Raw genomic sequence first — 22358 nt, forward strand, 5'->3', positions numbered from 1 at the left:
GAATACTCAGCCCATGTCCTGTACTGTACAGTAAATATATTTAATCATTTTCAGCCCATGAGACGTCCTGGACTTGAAGTGGAGATATCGGATGCCTGCAGCTGCAGACATAATTAGAGCATCTTTGTTTTCAGCCAGCAATTTCCTAAAATGTAAAATCCACCCTAGCAGCCGATTAGCTGCTGGATTGCCTTTACAGGCAGCGGGGGAAGTCCACCCCCCCCCCACCTCTCCCGTGTGATCGGGAGCATGGGATACAATCCAGCAGCAGGTTACCAAATTTATGGCTCTGGCAGATGCACTGCCATTTTGTTTCTGCAAAGAGATCAAAGTTTTTTTTTTTTTTTGGCCTCATCCTTTCCAGGGTAGAGGAGAAATCTGGGGTCTTATAGTTGGCTCCATAAAGAGGACCTGTCATGCCTTATTTTTATCACAAGGGATGTTTACATTTCTTGTGATAGGAATAAAAGTGATCAAAAAAGAAAAATGAAAGGGACAGTGTAAAATAAAAAAAAATGTGAAAGCATACGTAGGTCGTGCCTAGGATGCCTGAAGACTCCTGGGATCGATTGCACCAATATCCCAGGAGTCAACAAGATATCCTAATTTCATCACTCACCTAGGCTGCAACCAGGAAACAAAAAAAAATAAACGAAAAAAAAAAAAAAAAAAAAATACAATATCCAAATCATACACTATGGGTGGACATTAGGATGAGCTTAATGTCAAAAAATGGGTGAAGAACCACTTTAAGCTCAACCATGTATGTAGCTGATATATTGAGGAATGCTTATTAGTAAGCAAGATCCTTTCACCCAGCAAACAGGAAGTGGATAGCAGAATGCAGGTACAAGGTTCTACCAGCAGCAACAGGTAGGCGTCTACACTAAATTTTGCTAAAAACCTTGCAATGTATATGACATAGAGAGGATTAGTGTTTTTTGGAGTATAAACTTCAAAACCAGCCAAACAGGAAGGATTTGCTATTAGGAGACATCTTTCCTGCTTGGTGGCTCTCATTTCTTGTAATATGTACACACACACAAAGACAACACACATACAGGTGCAAAGCACTGTATGGTCTGCTAGAATACCGCTATTCCAGTTTTGAGTATGGTAAATACAGCCTTGGAGCCTTCGTGTAACATATAAATAAAAGCTCTTTTTTTTTTTTTTTTTTGGTCTATGGTTTTATTTATCTCCCCATGTATAATACTGTTTGGGAAAAATGGGAGTTTTTCAAACCAGAATAACACAATCAAGTATACAACTCAGACATGCCTTGATTGCGGCAATCTTGGGCACTTGGGTGCAGTTTCTATAAAAAAATTTCTACATGTGCTAGAAACAAGTCCAAGATGATAAACAAAAAAAAAATGAATCTTGCTGATCCCTATAATTACAAACGGTCAGCATCAGTCCTCATATATCGGAATTCTGCAGTCTTTCTGAAATGTCGACAGGGATATTGTCATAATGGTCTATGAATTTGCTCAGTTCTTGCACACAACGTCCAGCAATGTCCTGCAGAGTAGACCGTAAGGCATTTGACACAGCAACCTCAAGAGATGGGTCTTTTTTTAGTAAGGTGCTGGCAACGTATGCAAATGTCCTGCAATCTTGGGAAAATGCCTAAAAAGGGAAACAAAAAACTGTAGTTATGCACTTTTATATATTCTTTTTTACAAGTTTACATTCTAAAGTTGTTTACAGAGATATTGCCCATGTGAGCCCATTCCAACCCAATATTGCATATGGGGATGGCCAAATAAATTGTAGTCAGTTTTGACATGTATAATAGATAGGAAATAACTGCTTATTCATGTTAAAGAACATAGTAATGTGGGGAAACTCACCCCAAAATATGGCAAACAACCACAGAAGGGAATCAAGAAAGAGGACCCCCGGTAAGCATGGGAGCAGGAAACCAGAGCTGCTGGGATTTCTCTATATACAGTATATTATACAGACATACGCAAGTATATACAGTATCCATTTATGAAGGGTACATTTTATGTAGTATAAAAGGCAGGGTATTTGCCATAAGGATAGAGGTTTACGTACCAGCACGATAGTGTTAGGAACTAAAAAGTTGGTCTTCGTTCTAGAAATTATGGCATAAGTAAAGCAGTGCTGGGCCTCAATAGATTAAAATGGTTCTTTCCCAAGATGTGCAGCTTATGAGGTAGGTTGCAGTATACAGATAAAGTTGTTAAATAATGCAGCGTACCTAGGGATATGCAAGAAGATGTCATAGAACAAATATCTTTAAATCATAAGGGTACTAAAAAACCCCATGCATAAAAAAAAAAAAAAAAACACAGGGGATTTAACTATACACATGGATACAAAAGGCAAAAGACTCGCCCCAAAGCCTGTACAGCCAGCAAGTGACTAGTAAAGCTTCAAGATGGCAGGGACATAATCCTAATCACCCTGCCTTTTATACTCCACATAAAATGCACCCTTCATAAATGGATACTATATATACTTACGTACGCCTGTATAATATATAGAGAAATCCCAGCGGCTCTGGCTTACCTGCTCCCATGCTCGCCGGGGGTCCTCTTCCTTGATGCCTTTCTGTGGCTGTTTGCTGGCTAGTCCCATATTTTGGGGTGAGTGTCCCCCACATTTACCATGTTCTTTATCTTGTTTAAAAGAACTGTATGACATGCATCTGCTATGAGATATATAATATATATAGATATATTTACATTTTCCATTTGTATTTTAGTATATACCCCCTCTATATTCTCCTGAAGAAGCGGGTAACCGTAAAACATGTTGAGAGCCTGATGGCCTACACCAAAATCCCCCTGAAGTAACTCACCAGGTAGGAGGTGTCTCCCTCGATGGAGATGTGGGACACGCTAAGAGGGAATTGTTTGCCTGTATTTTGTTGTCATGATGGACTGTCTTTTTATATATTGTATGTGTATACAAATAAAATGTATGGTTTTAAAAAAACCTTGTAATGTCCTTTGATGGTACCAGAAAAATCCGGCTGCCCCACTCTGCCCAAGTTCTCTTGATGTATAATAAATAACTGTGCTAAATAGGACATATTATCCAAAGTCGTTTACTGCCAGGTCTTGCAATCTACTATTACACTCAGGTTGGAAGACCTTTTTGTAATTTTTCCATAGTTTTTTTTTTAAATATTTTTTCCCTTACAGCTTTCAGAGTTTGTAAAAGACCCCCTCCCCCTCTGCAAACTATACATTTCCTGAAAGTATAGGACCAGTAGAATAAAAAGGTGCTACTGTTTTTTTTTTGTTTTTGTTTTTTTTTTTTTTTTTTTTAGGACCAGCAATAGTTGTGCAAATGTTTATCACAACAATATGTTTGCTAAAAGTACACTAAGATCATTATTAGCACATACAAACACAACAAAACTTACAAAATTTTGGCTAAATTTCCACTAAATCTAAAAAAGATAAAAAAACTGTATTGAGTTAATAAACAAATATTTGTAAATTTTACGTTGTGCCTTTTTGCAAAATAGCGGAAATCAAAAAAGGTACAAAAAACTGTGGATAAGCAGATGACTCAAAGCGTAGAGCAGGGATTCTCATAGCTGTTGCAGAACTACACATCCCATGAGGCATTGTAAAACTCTGACATTCACAGACATGACTAGGCATGATGGGAATTGTAGTTCCTGAACACCTGGAGGGCCGCAGTTTGAAGACCCCTGGCGTAGAGGTTATCTTTCATATCCAGCTTTCAGAATTTGTGAAAGACCCCCAAAACTATACAGGTTCTAAGAGCATAAGACCGGTAGAAAAAAAAAGAAGTTGCTATTTTTTTTAGGTCACAAACACAGCAAAACATACAAAATCCCTGCCAAATTCTAACTAAAGCTAAAAGGATAAAACTGTACAGAGTTAATAAACAAATATTTTTAAATTGTTCCTTTTTGTCAAATAGTGAAAATTGAAGATCCGCAAAACTCTAACTATCTGGAGATTGGCTCTCACCTATGCATTTTGCAAACGTCCAATTGCAGTGTCGTGTGCGTTGTGATATAATGATGCTGGCCTACATTTTATTGCAATGCAGTTTGTTACAATGCGCAGCAATGCACATTTGTGTTGTGTTTTAGGCTTCCTTTCAAATGGCCACTAAGGGCTACATTTACAAGGAGTGTATTTCTGTGACCAGTAGTCAAAGGTGTCCCTGTACAGCCATGGGTAGCAGCCTGTACAAATCAATGACAGGCTGACAGATACTATGGATGTACACATGTAACCGCACATCTAAATGGTTACACGCATATAGAGAATATATGAGCATCCCAAATTGAATCCAAGATGTGAGCTTAAATCCAGCCTTACCATCTGTCAGCCTGTTGCCTGCAAATTTACACAAACACCTGTGACTCCTGGGATCAGAAATGTGTGTCAATGAGGACTTGGGTCTCCTCACACAACGTTGTAGCCTGTACAGCATGATGAGAAGTTTGTTTATGTGGCTGGAGCTGCATGCAGACAGCCTATGTTACTTTATGGGGAGATCTTAATTTAACAGGCATGTGGGTGTGGGTGCATGGCCCCGAATGCAAACAGTGCGAATTCAGGGGTTGCTCACCCACACCTGCACATTTGTCAAATTAGGACCTGCGTTGTGTTTGCACAGCTGCTGTGTCCCCATAGGGTTGGCTGGCTGCATGTAGCTTCAGGCTCCTACAAACCTGTAAATAAACCGCTCATCGCACTGTATGTGTTAGAGCACAAACCTGAATGAGCCTTTAGGCCTCATTCACACGAGCGTACTAAAACATATGTTCATGCGAGAAACATGTTTGGCCACACGGGGATGCGCAGGTGTCCTATGCACCCTTATGCAGACAGTCCCATTTATGTCAACTGGAACACAGCAGCTGCACGGATACAGCTGCTACTCCCATTCTGACAGCCATTCAGGTGGACAGCCCTGAACTCAGACAGTGTGCTTTCGGCCCAATGCAGTGGCATACTGACATGGCCAGCTGTAGGCCCATATGTCATACAGACCTGGCAGCAAAAGAGGTAAGGTTTACTTTGCTGCTTAAAACAGTATCATACCAATACATTTAGATCCAAGAGTGGAGAAAGAAAGCCTGGTGTATAGCTCCCAACCAACTTGTCAGAGCCTAAACAGGACTTTCTTCGGGGATTTCTCCCCTGGCTCTTTGTGACAGTGCTGAACTAATTATGTATCGGCACGGTCACAACAGAGAGTATTTAAATCACATGCTCACAAACACCTAGAAGATACCAGGTTTTCCATTAGGGAATCACTGATACCAGCTTTTTAAAGCTGAACTCCTGCTTTTGATACACTTTACATAGTTCATTTGGGCCAGCTTGACCCAACCAGACTATATCCCTCACTAATATGTGAGGCCGCTGGATGTGCGGTATAAACTGTATGTAGCTGTGGCTACATGCAGCATAACGACCCATGTTCTGGGTTTAAGCTGAGACTTCCAGTCTCATACACTGACACAATAGAGTCCATCTGATCTGCGCAATGAATACAAGCTTCCTCTGATTGGCTGAGTCAAAGAGGTGGGCTGATGTCACAACCTCTGACTCAGCCAGAGGAAGCTTTGTATTCATTGAAAGAATACATTCCTTTCTCTGAATGACATGCGCGGCGATCAGATAGACTCTGTGTTCCTGGTATGAGACAGGAAGGAAGTCTCGGCTCGTACTTGAAACACAGTGCGATATGCTGTATGTAGTCTCAGCTACATATAGATTATGAGTGTGAACAGCACTCTAGGTCAGTCTCCCATCTCCACTAACATTATGCAGGTGCTGGCCCCATCCATCACGGATTCCAATAAGCAAAAAGAAGTCTGGTCGGTCGCACGTCCAGTAAAATCACCTTTATTTCAGCAAGTCCATAAAGACAATTCCAAAAACACAAAATATAGGGGAACAGCATCACCACCCTCACTTAGCGCTTAGTCATAGCGCACATGCATATGTTTCATACAGAGATATAATGTATATACATATTTGCAACAATCACTTATAATTAGAAAAATCTGTGTGAAACAATTCGTGTGCGGCTGCCATTAATTGTCAGATAACTGCCCCCATTTAAAGATACAAAAATGCTAACTTATATAAAACACCAAATATAAACTGAATCCATACATACAACACACAGTTTAAACAGCACATCCGGTGACCTCACAGATTAGTAAGGGACATAGTTAGTTTGGGCCAGCTTGGCCCAAACGAACTATGTAAAATATATAAAAATCTGGAGTTTAGCTTTAAAGCTGCATTTACACCTGAGCGTTTTCAACTCGTAAAATGCCTTAAAAACGCCCAACAAGCAAAATCCCATTCATTTCAATGGCACCTGTTCACATCTGAGCATTCCGTCACCTGAAGCAAAATGCCTGAAAAACACCCTAAGCTCAAAAAAGAACATGAGCTGCTTTGGGGCAGATTACAGGCGTTTTTCTGCCTTTTACTTTGTTGACCTGAACAAAATTGCGGCAGAAACGCTGCAAAATCGCGGTAAAAACCATGGTAAAAACACGCGACTTTGAAACGCTCAGGTATGAATGCAGCCTAAGACCAAGTATGAGTAACAATACTTTTACTCAAGTACTTGCGAATACCAATTATCGGTACCTATTTTTAGTGTCATGGGACATTTTTTTTTTAGGGCCTGTTCACACCATACATGCATGAATGGGAAAACCACACAGATTTCACTGACAGAGACATCAGTTTTCATGTGCTTTTCAATTAGTTTTTATGGCCTGTTCTCATATATACGGATAAGCCGCAGTGCGATTTGAAAAAGAGCCCTGTGCGATTTCAGTCTGGTGCAGGTGCAATTTCTAATCTCATACACTACAATTCGAATTGGAATCGCACCTGAACCGGGCTTTGAAATCGCACTGCAAATGGCAAGCACCTATGTGAACCTAGTCTGAAGGTATCGTTTTTAGTATTGAAGCTTGTACACATACTTGTGCAAAAGCTTAGTGTTAGCCCTGATACTGCTATCGGTGCAATGCTATTTTTCAGTGTACTCCAGAGATAAACGATCAGCGATTATGCAACAGACCTTGGTACACAGTACTTTAGACTAGGAAAAGCATGGCCCATGTATCACTAATCTAGCTGGGAGGGCCTGCCAAAACTGATCTGGATACTGCATGCATACCCTAGTACTGATGACTAATACTTACACTCCATGCACTTTAGATGATAAGTCCACATCATTTAAGTCCGTCATATTTCTATACGATGGCTGTGAGCATATATGTGCTATTTACGCGGCGTAACATCATCTTATAAATTTTACAAAAATTTGTATTATATTGTGTTTGTATGCACTATACTTTATTAAAGTGTATTTTTTCCAAAACATTTGAATTTGTATAACCGATGTGCAAATATCGTTTGACATAAAAAAATTGCAACTACCAACATTTTTTTCTCCCAGGCCTTTTCTTTTAAAAGATATAACACGTTTGGGGTTCTAAGTAATTATCTAGGGAAAAAAAAAATACTTATTTTTACATGTATGAAAGAAGTGTCAGAAATGGCTTGGGCAGCTAGTGGTTAAAAAAACAAAAACTTAGTAGACACAAGTTCATGTTGTACATTATTTTTCTTTGAAAACCTCCTGCTTGTCATAACAAACTTGAGTTGTACAGCCATTACATGGGACACATGACTGATGGAGAGATTTGGGACTCCAAATGAGATTTAAAGCCATACAGGTCACATGTTGTATCTTTTGAGAGACTGGATGGATGATGGGTTGCATGTATCATTAGACATTGTTCACACTGTGAGAACTTGGGAATTGCAGGATCCTATAGCTGGGTACATTACAGAACTGCAATAGGCCAACTGCTTTATACCATTCATCATTATTCCCTTCTTTATCCCCAATGAAAATGAACAAAAGTCCTGTATTTACAGCAGCAGTACCCACTAGAGATCACTCTAATCGCCAGAAGGGGGCTGCAAACTGTGTAGGGGCCCTGACAGATTTGATCATTAACCACTGATTGAGGACTGATCAAATCCTGTCAAAGGTCAAGTACAATCTACTTGTTCAGGAAGAGAGCTGTCCCACCTGGACCTGGTGCAGAATGGACCAAAGGGCAATAAGCTATTACGGCAACAGGGGACACTTTCCTTAACCCGAAGTGCTGTGTATAGTGCTTTGCTCTGCACTACAGTGACAATTATATAAACAATACAGGCTTCCTGGGACTTTTCCTGGTTTGTAACGCTTCATATTCTGAACGCTTGATGCTTTGTTTTATATCCTTTTGTGTTTAAAAATCTATATTTGTTTAGATATATTGTATATTGACAGTCTCTGTTGTCCATAACAGCAACAACCAGCATATAGATATTTCTACTACATGGCAACCATAGGTCTGGCACCTTAGGATGGCTTCTTTCCTTCAACTGAATAAATAGGACTACCCTAAAGGACAAAACCACAAGTCCTAGGACCTGTATACACATGTACAGGGAGGTCCTACATTGCATTAAAATACTCTGGACCTTGCTAAACTAGAATACAGGACCAGACCCAAGTCAAGTTAGTAGGGGAATCGTCAAAAGTTTTGCCCTGGAAGCTCTATAGGAAGCATACAGTAAAGTGATCCTAGATCATCAGTCTCAAAGTAATCGGCCAAAAGGTATTTTTTTTTTTTTTTCAAAATTGTCGCTCTTTTTTTGTTTAAAAAATAAAAACTGCAGAGGTGATCAAATACCACCAAAGAAAGCTCTATTTGTGGGAAAAAAAGGACATAAATTTTGTTTGTGTACGTCGCATGACCGTGCAATTGTCAGTTGAAGCGACGCAGTGCTGTATCGCAAAAAATGACCCGGTCATTAAGGAGGTAAATCCTTCCAGGGCTGAAGTGGTTAAGAAGTGTACAATAAGAAGTGCTCTCTAACCCTATAATAACTAGTTCTTGCTCAGCCTTATTGTAGTTGTGAGGTCACTCAAACCTCAACTAATGAAAAGAAACTCACCAACTCGATCTCTTCTTTCTTCGCCAAAATAAATGCTTTCCGTAGTTCCTGAGCAGTATGAGAGAGTCCATAGTTCACAACTGGTTCCGAATGTCTGTTTGTACTGGTGCCAGCTGCCTCTATAGAGTTTGAGGGCATATCTGCCCAACCACCCTAAAAGTAGAAAAGATAATGCAAACATATCAAACTGTTCTCCTTTCATTTTCATACATAAACTGATTTTCTTTTCTATTCCATGTTTTACTTTGTGCAGACAGTTATATTAAACACAAGCATTAACAAAGTCTTCATAGTCATATAGAGAAAAATCACTTTATGTTTCCTTATTTCTGTTAACTCAATTCTGCATCAAACAGCCTTTGCAATCAATACTACATTTTGCATCCTTTCCCAGAAAAAAAATATGGATTTAGAATATAGGTTTTAATTTGGAAAAGGGGGAGAATATGGTCATGTGATTTTTCCTAAAATATTTTTTTTTTTTGTATTTAATAAAAAACAGTAGAAACCACCATACAAGACAATAGCAATTTTTCCAGAGAACAAGGATACCTTATATGTATGCATGCATGCAAACTGTTGGTAAAGCATTGAGAGAAAAGGGAGACAAATACTTTTGCGGTACCTTCATAAGTTTTTGATCACTAAAACTCAATTTATTTTTCCAGTATCGTTTTATGCCCACCCAATAGATGCCAATATTATTGGAAAGGGCTGATGTGTTACCACATTTACATAAAGTGTTACTAAAATGAGTTTTTTTTTCCAATTAAAATAACAAACATGTTATACTTACCTGCTCTGTGCGGGGTTATTGCACAGAGTGCCCTGAGCCTCCTCTTCTGGGGTCCCCGGTGGTGTTCTTGGCTTCTCCTCCTCTTTATGTCCATCATAGCCAGCCACTTGCTATGGGGACAAACGTGCGTGAGCTCCTGACCTGTGTGTGTCTAAGAAGCTGCGCTACATTGACTTACACAGAGGGACTTAGGCCTGCCCACCCACTTCCTCTTCACTGCATTTAAGTGACAGCAGCAAGAGCCAATGACTCCTGCTGCTTCTCAAATGCTGTGTGAAGAGGAGGTAAGGGGAGAATAGATGCAGCCATGCACAGAACTGATCTAATTCTCCCCTCTCTTACTCTTCACACAGGGAAGGGGGATGTGGCAACTCACTAACTTGTTCTGCTATGGTGAAAACACCCTTCTATTAATAATGCTAAGGGCCTTGTCACACTGCCCATAAGCTGTGAATAGATGGTTGTTATGGAGAAGCCGGAACCCGACAGCGATCTTAACAACCAGTGATAATGCCTCACCCATGGTCAGCATTCTTTAGCTCAGGAGCAATGCTACCACTGGAGGAGGGAGGAGGCGGCAGAACAGGAGGGAGCATTGGCATGCAGAACTTTTCAAACCGAAGTGCAAGCGCAGCCCAGTGAAAAATCTCATAGGCTTTAAAAAGGCAAGTAATTTTTAATTTGCTTTTGTCCCACTGGAAAGGTGCGTGCCAGTGCGGCAAAAGTGCATCAGTAGGAGTTAGGGCCCTAATCCATCTATAAGTACAAAATATGAACAATATAAACTTTAGGGTTTTTAAAGTGTGTTTCCATGCAGCTGATTTCATGTGCATATCTAAAGAACATTGTAAAAGCTACCAGCTACATAAACAGGGCAGTAAAAAAATATAAAGATATATTGAAGTAGCATGAACAATGGAACAGACGAATACCAGTAGTGGGATCTCCACACTTTTATTCACGAAGAACTGGTTTTCATCTTGTCTGCGTATTCGCTTTCCCAAGAAGGTTTCCTCTTGGGTTCCATCCCCAGTATTGCTGGATTCTTGTTTTTCTTCTTTAAATACTGACCTTGTCTGAAAGTCCTAAAAAAAAAAATCAGAGGAGTTCAGAACCTTTCAACAACAGGTAAAAGCATCAGTGCTTGCAGGTTAGACAGGTATCAGCTTTCCTTAACCCTTTCATGACTAAGCCTATTTTTGAAATTTGGTGTTTACAAGTTAAAATCCATATTTTTTGCTAGAAAATTACTTAGAACCCCCGTCCCCCGTCCCCGAGCTCGCGGGGACGGGGGCGCTTTAAAAAAAAATTATTTTTTTTTATATTTATTTTAATACTTAAAAATTGTGTTTAAAAAAAAAAATGTTTTTTTTACTTTTATTGCTGTCACAAGGAATGTAAACATCCCTTGTGACAGTAATAGGTGGTGATAGGTACTCTTTATGGAGAGATCGGGGGTCTAAAAGACCCCCCATCCCTCCTTTACACTTCAAAGTATTCAGATCGCCGAAAACGGCGATTCTGAACACTGTATATTTTTTTAAATTCGGCGCCATTGGCAGCCGAGTAAACGGGAAGTGACGGCATGACGTTGCTTCCGCGTTTACATTGAGAAGGCTGGAACGAAGCCGCCCACAGCTTCGTTCCAGCCCGCCCCCAGATGCCGGAGGCAGACGATTGGACACCGGGCCTCCCGATCGCACGGGAGGCCCGGTAAGAGCCCTCCCGCTCCTCCGGTATAACAGCCGAGCGGCTTTTAGCCGCATCGGTTGTTATATACGGGTAGCCGATCGCCCGCTCTGAACAACGGTACCAGGATGATGCCTGCAGCTGCGGGCATCATCCCGGTATAACCCCCGAAAGCCGAGTACGCAGATGTGCGTACGGTCGGCGGGAAGGGGTTAAAGGAGAAATATGGGTTTGGGGTTCCCCCCCCATTATACCTACCTAGGTAGATGCAGCATCGGTCCGATGCTGGACCTGTCCCCCGGCGTCTCTGCACTGAGAACTGAGCCATCGAACACCTGCCTGTCAGAAAGCAGCTCTCCATCCAGAATCGGGATGACGCGGTGCCTGGACTGATCTATGTGACGTCAGCAGAGAACGGACTCCAGACTGCTCTCTGCTGAAAATGAGTCATAGGAGTGCAAAACAAATTGCACTCCTGTGACCCATAGGAGAAGCCCAGCCGAATGAGCTCAGGCTGGACTTCTTCTTTAAGGTTCCCTTCAGACTTGCACTCACCGGCCACTTTATTAGGTACACCTGTTCAATTGCTTGGTAACACAAATTGCTAAACAGCCAATAACATGGCAACATCTCAATGCATTTAGGAATCTAAATGTGGTGAAGACAACTTGCTGAAGTTCAAACTGAGCATCAGAATGGGGAAGAAAGGGGATTCAAGTGACTTTGAATGCAACATGGTTGTTTGTACCAGACGGGCTAGTCTGAGTATTTCAAAAGCTGCTGATCTACTGGGATTCATGCACAACCATTTGTAGTGTTTACAGAAAATGGTCCGAAAAAAAGAGAAAAAAAAGAGAGAAAAAAAGAGAAAATATCCAGTGAGCGGCATTTGTGTGGATGAAAATGCTTTGGTGATGCCAAAGGTCAGAGGAGAATGGGCAGACTGGTTTGAGATGATATAAGGGCAACAGTAACTCAAATAATTACTCCTGACAACCAAGGTATGCAGAATACCATGTGATTATAAAATGTGAAGTGGGCACTTTTGTAGTAATAACAACTGATAATATAAATGTGTATAAACCAATAAAAAGAACGTTCAATATTATGCTAATAATGCAATATAGTAAAAATAATTATCCATGTGATATAGATATTTGCTCATGACGATCTAGTGGCAATATAGCCAAAGGAAATTCCTTTTAAATAGTCCCAAACAAAAATTCATTTAGTGATCCAAGAAAATTCTTCTGTGCAGATAGTCTTCCAGAAAAATAGTGAGTATTCCTTCACCACACACTGTAAAAACACCCCATGTGCTCTAGGGTAATATTCTCCTTACCAGAGGGATTTGACTCCTTTTTCTTTTTAATTAAAGGACTGCCCGCCGCGGTCTCCGTGACCGTGAGTCCCGCGTGCTCTATGTCCGCCGGGTGCCTGCGATCATGTCACGGAGAGGAAGAACGGGGAGATGCTTATGTAAACAAAGCATTCCCCGTTCTGCCTAGTGAAAGGACAGTGATCTACTGCTCTCTAAACTAGAGCAGCGATCACTGTCCTGTGTGTTCAAGCCCAACCCCCCTCACAGTTAGAATCACTCCCTAGGACACACTTAACCCCTTCACTGCCCCCTAGTGGTTAACCCCTTCACTGCCAGTGTCATTTACACAGTAATCAATGCATTTTTAATCGCACTGATCACTGTATAAATGACAATGACAAATAAATGTTTTAAAAATGTCCGATGTGTCCGCCATAATGTCGCAATCCCGATAAAAATCACCGCCATTACTAATAAAAAAAAAAAATTAAAAATAAAAATGCCATAAAACTATCCCCTATTTTGTAGAGGCTATACATTTTGCGCAAACCAATCAATACACGCTTATTGCGATTTTTTTTTTGTTTATAGCGCAAAAAACCCCGCAGAGGTGATCAAATGCCACCAAAACAAAGCTCTATTTGTGGGAAAAAAATTTTGTTTGGGTACAATGTCGCATGACCGCGCAATTGTCAGTTAAAGCCACGCAGTGCCGAATCGCAAAAAGTGCTCTGGTCAGGGAGGGGGTAAAATCTTCCTGGGCTGAAGTGGTTAAGGCCAACTTCTGGTCAAGACCTGATTAGAGAAAGCCCAGATGGCAAGGCACAGAGCAGTCTCTGGGGCTGAGGTGCCTGTGTTCACACTAGGAAGAAGAATTTCCAGGTACAATCGCAGATGTTTCTGGAAGTGGCTTTTCTTGCTTTTAGCAAGGTAGAAATGTAAGATTCAGAAACCCCATGGTTTCCCAAGCTTCAACAGCCATGCCATTAAAATTTGTGGATAAAGCAATAATCATACCACTGTAAACACTCCTCCTCTGGCTGCTGTCAGGTGCCCACCAGCTGTCATAATATAGTAGCCAGACATTCCATGATTAAGCCTTTTTTTGGGTGAATTGCCTTGGAGTAGGGGGACAGGTGAGATCATATGCTGTAAACTTTATTTGCTGGAATAAAGTCTGGTTCAACAATCGGTGAAAAAATGTGTATGCGGCCTGGTTATTTCATTCTGACAGCCATTCCATTAAGCAACCCAGCAAATAAATACTGAGGACAAAGTGAAAATCAAATTTGTCAACATTTACTCTAAACATCATAAAAGTTATTGATAAAGATTTAACATATGTCCCTATATCCGATTTTATCCTGATATCAAATGGGTTAAAGACCTTAACTTACTAGCTCTTAAGAAAGAACATTCTAAAAAACATACCGAAAGGAATGTAAACAAGAAATGTCAATGATTAGGCATGTAGATTCCGGACGAAGAGATCAAATCCAAAAGTGCTAGGCCCTTTCAAGAATCTCAAAATGTAATAATAAAACAGACTCCCTTCTAATTGAACGACCACGTGGTAGAACTCTAAAAAGGTATGAGCAGAGAGAACCAGACTGAGGCCCAGGAAAGCATAGGGTGCTGTAAGGGGGCCTGATTCAAGATATTCCTTGAATAAAAGGAGGCACAGAGTATTCTATGCGACTAAAGTGCCTGTATTCACACCAGGCAAAAGGAGGATTTCCAGGTAGAATAGTAATTCTGAAAACGGTTCTTCTTGCTTTTAGCAAAGTAGGAATGACAAACTCATAGACCCCTCTGTCCTTAAGACTTGGGCTACATCAGCCATGTCAATAAAGCCAGTGACTGAGAAGCAAGATGCAAAATGGGGCCCTGAGACAGTAAGTGTAGCCTGTTGGGAACCAGGAGTTGTCTGCTAGCAAACTGAATATATGTCTGTGTACTAGGTTCTTCTGGACCAGTTTTTTCTCAAGCTTTATTTTACAATGCAGTCAAGGCAAAATTCATAGGAGGATAGGCACAGAGACCAGGGAATTATCAAACATCTAATGCCAATGGCTTTAGGATCCTTGGATCCTGGCCTCAGGCAGAGGATAACTTATTGATGAATCTGGAGACAAGGATATCAACATCCAAGGTCCCCCCCCATCTGTACCATAACAGGGCCCATTGCCCAGGCGGTGGCAGTTCAAGTAATCCACCTTCTAACTGTCCACAACTGGGATGTGGACAGGAGAGATCACTGGACAGCGCTTCTTCATCCATAAGATGATCTGGTTTGCTCCTTTCAGGGCTGCAATGGACTGGGACACTCGTCCCAAGCCTGAAAGCCTGGCATCTGTTATGATCACCTTCCAGTGATTTGGCAGAAACGACTTTCACATTGTCAAGGTGGAGTTGAAAAATCCACCAAACTAGGGAATTCCTTAGGAGCATGGGTGTCATGATCAGGGGACAGGCTCGAAGACCAGTTGCTATAGCAGCAACGGGACTTACACCGACCAATGGGATAGGTATACAAGGGGCTCAGCTGAGGTGTGGGGTCTAAGTACTAAGCGGTGTTCACCAGAGCTGGATGAAAGAATCTTGTAAAAAAGCCCCCCCTAATGTTTACACTGCTTTGTGCTATATTATTGAAACCTAAGCCTAGAATACTCCTTTAAATATATTATTGCTTCGGTACTCTGTAGAGAAAGAGGAAGTCTTGTATTGGATTTAGCTGTGTGTTAGTACCAGGTCGTGGTCCTCATGATCGCTCCACCAGGAGGTGAGCAAGGCGGGGTCCAGAAGATATAGCTGGTAAGGATCAAAACAGAAGAATAGTCCGTAAACAAGCCAAGGGTCAGTAACGAGTGGTAGCAAAGATAGGGGTGGCAGCAGGGAAGACAGAGCAAGATATTGGCTGGAGAGAACACAATAATCTGGCAAACAGGGAGTGCAGAGACATGGCTTAAATCAAGAAGTTCATGGGAGGAGCAAAGATTTCAAGGTTTAGTAGAAGTCATGGCACAAGGCAAGGTTATCCAATAGATCAGACAGGGTGTTGTCCAGTATCTTAGGTAGTTCAGCAAGAAGAGTCATTTTCAGACACAGAACAGGTCCCAGGTTCAAGTCCAGACCCTGACAATGGGCGAGTTGAAAGAAGAAGGAGCATGCTTGCTCCAAGTCAAAAAGATGTTGTGTTGGTGAGGTCTGAAATTGAGTGAATTGGCCAGACTCAAAAGAGTAGGTCACAGTAAGCCCTAGAACACTCATAGAGAAGCTCACAGGGCGGCATCTCTGATCTCAAGTCCTGAGCATGAGTTCTGAGAGAGAGCAGTTTTTTTTTTCTCTGGAAGGAAGAACTTGAACTGTATCTAGAATTAGGTCCAAGTATTCCAGGCAATAAGAAGGTTGGAGAGCAAATTTTTGGAAGTTGATGACCCAACCAAAAACCTGAAGCATCTGAATTGTCCTGTGGATGTTTGCAGATAGCTAGCCTGTGACCTGGATGCCCTGAATTCTTAAAAGGGCAAGGAGAGGTGCAAGCACTTTTGTGAATACTCCAGGAGCAGAGGATAGGCCAAATGGAAGTGCGACAAATTGGAAGAGAGTGCCTCTTAACTGCAAAGTGTAGAAATAGCTGAATAGGTGGATAAATGGGATTACGCCGATAGGCATCTTGGATGTCTATAAAAAAAAACAAAAAAACAAGTATTCCCCTTGTCTCACAGAGGCAATATAAACAAACAGAAAATACCGCGCTGTGATAAAATAACCAATTGATAGTGTTTGACTAGAATAAAGTAAAAAATGCACCTAAAAAGCTGCTGCTATAAGTGAGATACACACCTGTTTGGATAAATAAAAATAAATAACACTGCTAAATAAACTAAATGATATACACCAATATTAATGTATGGTGTAGAAAGTAGCAGTGTTAGTGACATAAACAGTAATAGTACATAAATGTGATAAACTAGCCCATAAATTGCATTAGCGTGAGTTTAGATATATAGAAAACACCTCTAAATGGGCATTGATCAAGTCCATCTAGATGCAAGTGAAAAAGTCCAAAGACTTAAAACACATTCTTCATAGTGATGTTGATAAGCAGACAAATGGTTCCTCCACCGCACCACTGTGATAACACCAGTAAAATAATGCGCTTACCACAAGGCAAGCTCAAATAAGCTTGTGACCTTAACCTGGTCGGGGCCTTTAACCAGAGGGGATGATTGGAAGGTGATGATCCACCAAACCACACAGAGGGATCGGTCACAGCAAAGAACCCTTCATATACACCTCCAAGGCACCGGAACAATTACCACTCAGGGGATCCCCAAGAGAAAAGAGGGAATCGACATAGCGTAATCCTGATAGTTGATTATTTATTAAACTAGTAGAAAACACACTTACATTGTATTGGAGAAAAAACAGCATAAAATTTGTTTTTAAGCCGGCCGGCTAAAGCGATCACCCGTCCTGCAGACGGAACACATGAGATGTCAGCACGTCAGCTCCTCCCGACGCGCGTTTCGTCACACAATGACGTCGTCTGGGGCACGGGCGACGCACTGACGTGTCGCATATAAATAATACCAAAGAAAACCAAGCCTCGATGTGAATCCGGACTAGGAAATCATCTAGCGTTCCATCTAAGCACATGGAACAAGTCCGAATCCGCCATATTGGACACTGGAAGAATAGACCCGTAGGCAGATCAAACAAATAATAAGCAATAAAAATTATGGGCAAATCCAAAAATCGTTTTAAGCATAGTCCTACAAGTGAGTTATTTAACCTCCACATGGCATCAACCAAGTTAGGTTTTTACAACCGTAGAATACCATGGGGGCTATTCAGGATTACTCATATACTCATATAATATGTATAAAGAACATTAAAAGGGACAAGGGAAACGGAATAAAAAATTGTAGGTTAAAAATAAATTTAATATAAAAGTATTACAAAGAAAATAGGATGTTTGTCAAAAAAACAAACAACTCACTAAGCACACCATTGGATGGTGGTAGAGACATCACATTTGAATGGATCTCATAGAGGTCCATAAGATTAAGTGACATATACCAAGAGGACCCCAATATCAAACCCCCTACAGGGGAAAAGATTAATAATACTAGTAATCTTTAAAGGGAGCCGTCACTCCACTATGACAGGGACAGAAGGTAATTTCCTATGGCCCACATCGAGTCTAGTTTAAACATATAAATGGGTCATACAACAAAATCTCAACCCCAATCTGTGAATACCATAGAACAAAATATTCCAATTAAATCAATTAACAAGCACAGATTAAATGTTCTTTTTCATGAAGAAAGAAGGGAAAATTTAAACCAGGTACACTACCACATTAGAAATACAGACCCCTAGTGGATGTGGATGTAAACTCCTCCCACTTACCCTAGACAAAAAACACCCTCAAGAATTATCTATGAAGGCATTGGTGTCAATGTCCACATTGAGTCCATACGGGGTATAGCATTTAATTTTGTGGATCCATAGCATCTCGAGTCTGGAGATACTCCTGACGAGAGAGCTACCCCTCCAATGTGGTCGATATTTATCAATCCCCAAGAAAATAGTATTAGAAGGATCCTTGTTGTGTGTAGTTAAATAGTGTTTGGAAACTGAATGTTTTGGGAATCCGTTTTTAATATTAGTGATATGTTCATTTAATCTGACGGAGAGGGGTCGCCTAGTCCTGCCCACATACTGCAACCCGCAAGGGCACTGGAGCAGATAGACTACCCCCTCCGTCGAGCATGTAATAAATGGCTCAATATCATGTTCCATTTGTGTACTATGGGCAGTAAACCTTTGGGTGCGTCTTTGTGTGCCTCTATTAATAGAGCACACTCGACATCTCCCACATTTGTAATATCCTGTCAGATTACCAAAAAAACAAGGTTTTGTAACAGGGGGATCCAAAACATTGGGGGCCAATCTGTCTTTTAGACAAGATGCCCCTCTAAATACCACCTGTGGTTTGGCTGGTAGAATGGATTTAAGGACAGGATCATTTTCCAAAATATACCAATGTTTACGAATCAAGTTTTTGATACTGTTATGCTGCACAGAGTAGGTAGTAATAAAAGGGATACGAGAAGAGTCCCACTCACGAGATGGCCTAATACCCAGGAGTTCACGTCTATCCAAATTGTGGACTGTTTCCAAAGCGGATTTCAGAGATTCTAAGGGATAACCCTTTTCCAGAAATCTTTGAATCAGCACATCTGCCTGTTCCAAAAATTTGGTATCATCCGAGCAGTTTCGCTTAAGACGCGTAAACTGGCTCTTAGGTACAGACTGGAGCCATGATTTATGGTGGCAACTATCGATAGATATATAAGAGTTACGGTCCGTACTTTTGAAAAATGTAGAAGTGGTAAACTGGTTATGACAGACAGCTATATTTAAATCTAAGAAGTTAATATCAGATTGACTAGCCTCAAAATTTAAAATAATCCCCCTGGTGTTCCTATTAAGATCTTCCATAAAGAGATCTAGTTCATTCCGGGGCCCATCCCACAGGAGGAGGACGTCGTCAATGTACCTGGCCCACAACTTGAGTTGGGGCCTCTGGCAAACATTGACGACATCCTCCTCCCACAGGACCATAAAGAGATTAGCGAGGCTGGGGGCATATTTAGCCCCCGTAGCCACTCCTCGGTCTTGACGATAAAACTGTCCGTCAAACCTGAAATAGTTATGCGACGCCGCATATCTCAAAAGGTCCATAATAAAATTAGATTGTTCGTCAAACGGTTCTGAGTCCCGCCTCAGATAGTACTCAACAGCAAAGAGGCCTAGATCATGGGGTATTATCGTGTACAGAGATGTCACGTCTGCAGTAACCATCCACATAGATGGAGTGGGAGTATGGCTAGATAATATGTCGATTACATGTTTCGAATCCTTAATAAGGGAAGGCATCTTAGCAACTAGAGGCTGCAGGAAATAGTCTATGTACTTGCCCACCCGGGACGTAAGGGAATCTATTCCACTTACAATGGGACGTCCCGGGGGGGGCAAGTGGGATGTTTATGAACCTTAGGTAAATAATATATCACAGGCGTACAAGGTGCCTTTGGAATGAGATAGAGCTTCTCTTTTTTGTTAATGATCCCTAGTGAAAAACCGTTATCCACTATCTTAGTCAATTCACCAAGATAGGAGCTCTTAGGGTCTGATTTTAGAGGAGTGTATGTATCCCTATCATTCAGGATCCTGTACATCTCCGCCAAATAGTCACACCTATTAAGAATAACAATCCCCCCACCCTTGTCAGCAGGTCTGATGACTATCTCTTTATTATTACATAGTGAGTCAAGACCAGCTTGAAATTCACGATTGTTATTTGCCCTACAGAGGCAATAACTGACCTCGTGGCTTTCATGCAAAATTTTGGAACTCAAAAGGTATCTAAAGACTTTAAAGCAGACCTTCAGTAATTTTTTCCACTTTCCATCTATTAAATCTTTTGTACTTGTTGATTAAAGTTGCATAGGAAAACATTTTTTTTTTTTTTTTGCCAGTAAAAAAATACCTTATACAGCCCACTTCCTGTTTCTTGTCTGGTCATTAGCCTAGGCTTATGACACCATGCACAGCTGTCAGGAAGGGAGGGGGGGCATGAGTCATAAGAGGGCCAATGAGAGCTGCAGGTGTGCCTCTGTGTGTTTATGTAAATCCAGGAATTGAACAGGCAGCAGCTTCAGCTGCCCACAGTTAAAATGGCTGCAGCCAGACTTAGTTAAGGGCAATTTCTGCAGCATATTTGGCAAGTATAGAATCACAGTATATATAAAATATTATGCAGTGGTTGGAGGGAAGCTTCAGAATGGCAAAACTGTTTATGTTACAAATTATGTGAGCAGACTGCAGTTCCTCTTTAAGTTTAGGGCATTCTGAAAATCTGGCTGTCTTTGGGCAGATTTTAGTTCATTTGATTTGAGAGAAGAAAGTGGTTATGGAGTAGTTTTGAAATTACTGACTAAACTCTCAGGTCTGGAACTTCTGTGACCCAGAGATAGGCAAACTGTAACACACATCCCCACTTAGCAGCGAAGGCACCCTTATATTTGAAAGAGGGCTTTGGGGAAGACTTTGGTGGACTAAGTCTTGTGCTGGAAAGAAGGTTGTGGAGGTAGAAGCTTCTGGGGGTGGGGTTTGAACTTTCTGCTATGGAAGGAGAAGCTTCCGCCTCTGACATCTTTGATGAATTTATTAAGTGCCTCACCAAAGAGACGTCCTCCTTCAAAGGGCATGCATGTGAGGCATCTTTTACAGGCAGACTCAGATGACTAGGCTTTGAGCTGCTATGTTCTGCGCATGTGAATGGAAATCAGAGCTATTCTGGAGATTTGTGTCATAACTTGCTTCAGGGCATCCACACAAGAGCAAGGCAGAATGTAATTGTAATAATTGTTCAGTTAAAGTAATTGCCCTAGTCCAGTTAGCTGCAGTCTGTCTGACAGAATAGCAGCGATAGAGTGGTTCAAATTTAGCACCAAGGTTGAAACATTTACACTGTAAATGTGAATAAGTTAAAACCGGGTGCCCGTTTATTGTACCGTTACAGTAACCACATAATCCTGACTAGTAAGTGTTCATACGTTACAACTATCAAGAAACCAGGACTGTGTTTAAAACGTACCTGTCCATGTTGCTGGTCCCTGTATAGTGTCCGGGCTTCACCCATCATGGTGGGCATACACCAGAGTTCCATAGGGATGGACCATGGCTCTGGACCAGTATAGCACTCTGCTGGTAACTCCATGGGTTGCACAAAGTGCTGAGGTGAATGCCCGTGATCAAGTGCCCAAAGCAACATTGCAGGTTTTTCCAAAGGACCTAGGGTCTGGGTAAGGTTGTACCAAACTGGATGCACCGTTTCTAATCTTGTAGTAGAAGACATCGAAGAGTTGATAAAAAAAACCAAAGAAAAAAAAATGAACTAGTTAAGCCAACAGTGAGTTCACGATGAAGAAGAGGTCCATCACCTTTGGACACTAGCAAAAAACAGAGGATTCACGGAGTGGGGTAGGGTTATAGGGGGATGCCCAGGGAATGTGTCCTCAAAAGCTTGCCAGTATCTAATCACCTGAAGGTACCAGTCTAACCCAGCGTCTATGAATATTCTGCATGTGTTCTGTACTGCAAGATTAACCACGTGCCGCCGCACACTTTAGCTTTATTGCTGCAGTGTGGGCCGGCTGCGCAGAAACACGTATATATGCACGTTTATATGCGTGATTCTGCATTTCCAGGTAGGGGGCATGCGCCTGCTGACCCGACTGTGCTGTCATTGGCTCCAGCATACGACAATCAGTGGGTCCCAGCCAATGATTCATGGCCGGGACCTGTCAATTGGCGAAGCGGATGACAGGAGAGAGATCTTTGTATGTAAACACAGATCTCTCTATTAACAGCGAAGATGTGCTGATTTTTGTCTCCCTGCTTTGCATACCACTTGCCAGGCACACAGTTAACACATTGATTGCTCCAGATG

General features: G+C 41.4%; 1 protein-coding gene across 4 annotated transcripts in view; it reads right to left on the bottom strand.

Moving 5' to 3' along the window:
- Nucleotides 1-1123: 1123 nt before the first annotated feature.
- Nucleotides 1124-22358, bottom strand: part of LOC141128571 (uncharacterized) — a 154881-nt gene continuing 133646 nt past the window's right edge. For 2 of the 4 annotated variants that reach the window (XM_073615931.1, XM_073615930.1), the window contains exons 7-9: nt 10752-10904; nt 9024-9176; nt 1150-1632 (exon numbers count right to left, since the gene is read on the bottom strand). In XM_073615931.1, coding sequence (XP_073472032.1) covers nt 1423-1632; nt 9024-9176; nt 10752-10904 — 516 coding nt within the window. In that variant the 3' untranslated portion in view covers nt 1150-1422. Of the gene's footprint in view, nt 1633-9023; nt 9177-10751; nt 10905-22358 lie in introns of all 4 variants that reach the window. The other 2 variants (XM_073615932.1, XM_073615933.1) reach the window with 2 other exon arrangements.

The sequence above is a fragment of the Aquarana catesbeiana genome, linkage group LG02 (genome assembly GCF_042186555.1).
Source record: "Aquarana catesbeiana isolate 2022-GZ linkage group LG02, ASM4218655v1, whole genome shotgun sequence".
Lineage (NCBI taxonomy): Eukaryota > Metazoa > Chordata > Amphibia > Anura > Ranidae > Aquarana > Aquarana catesbeiana.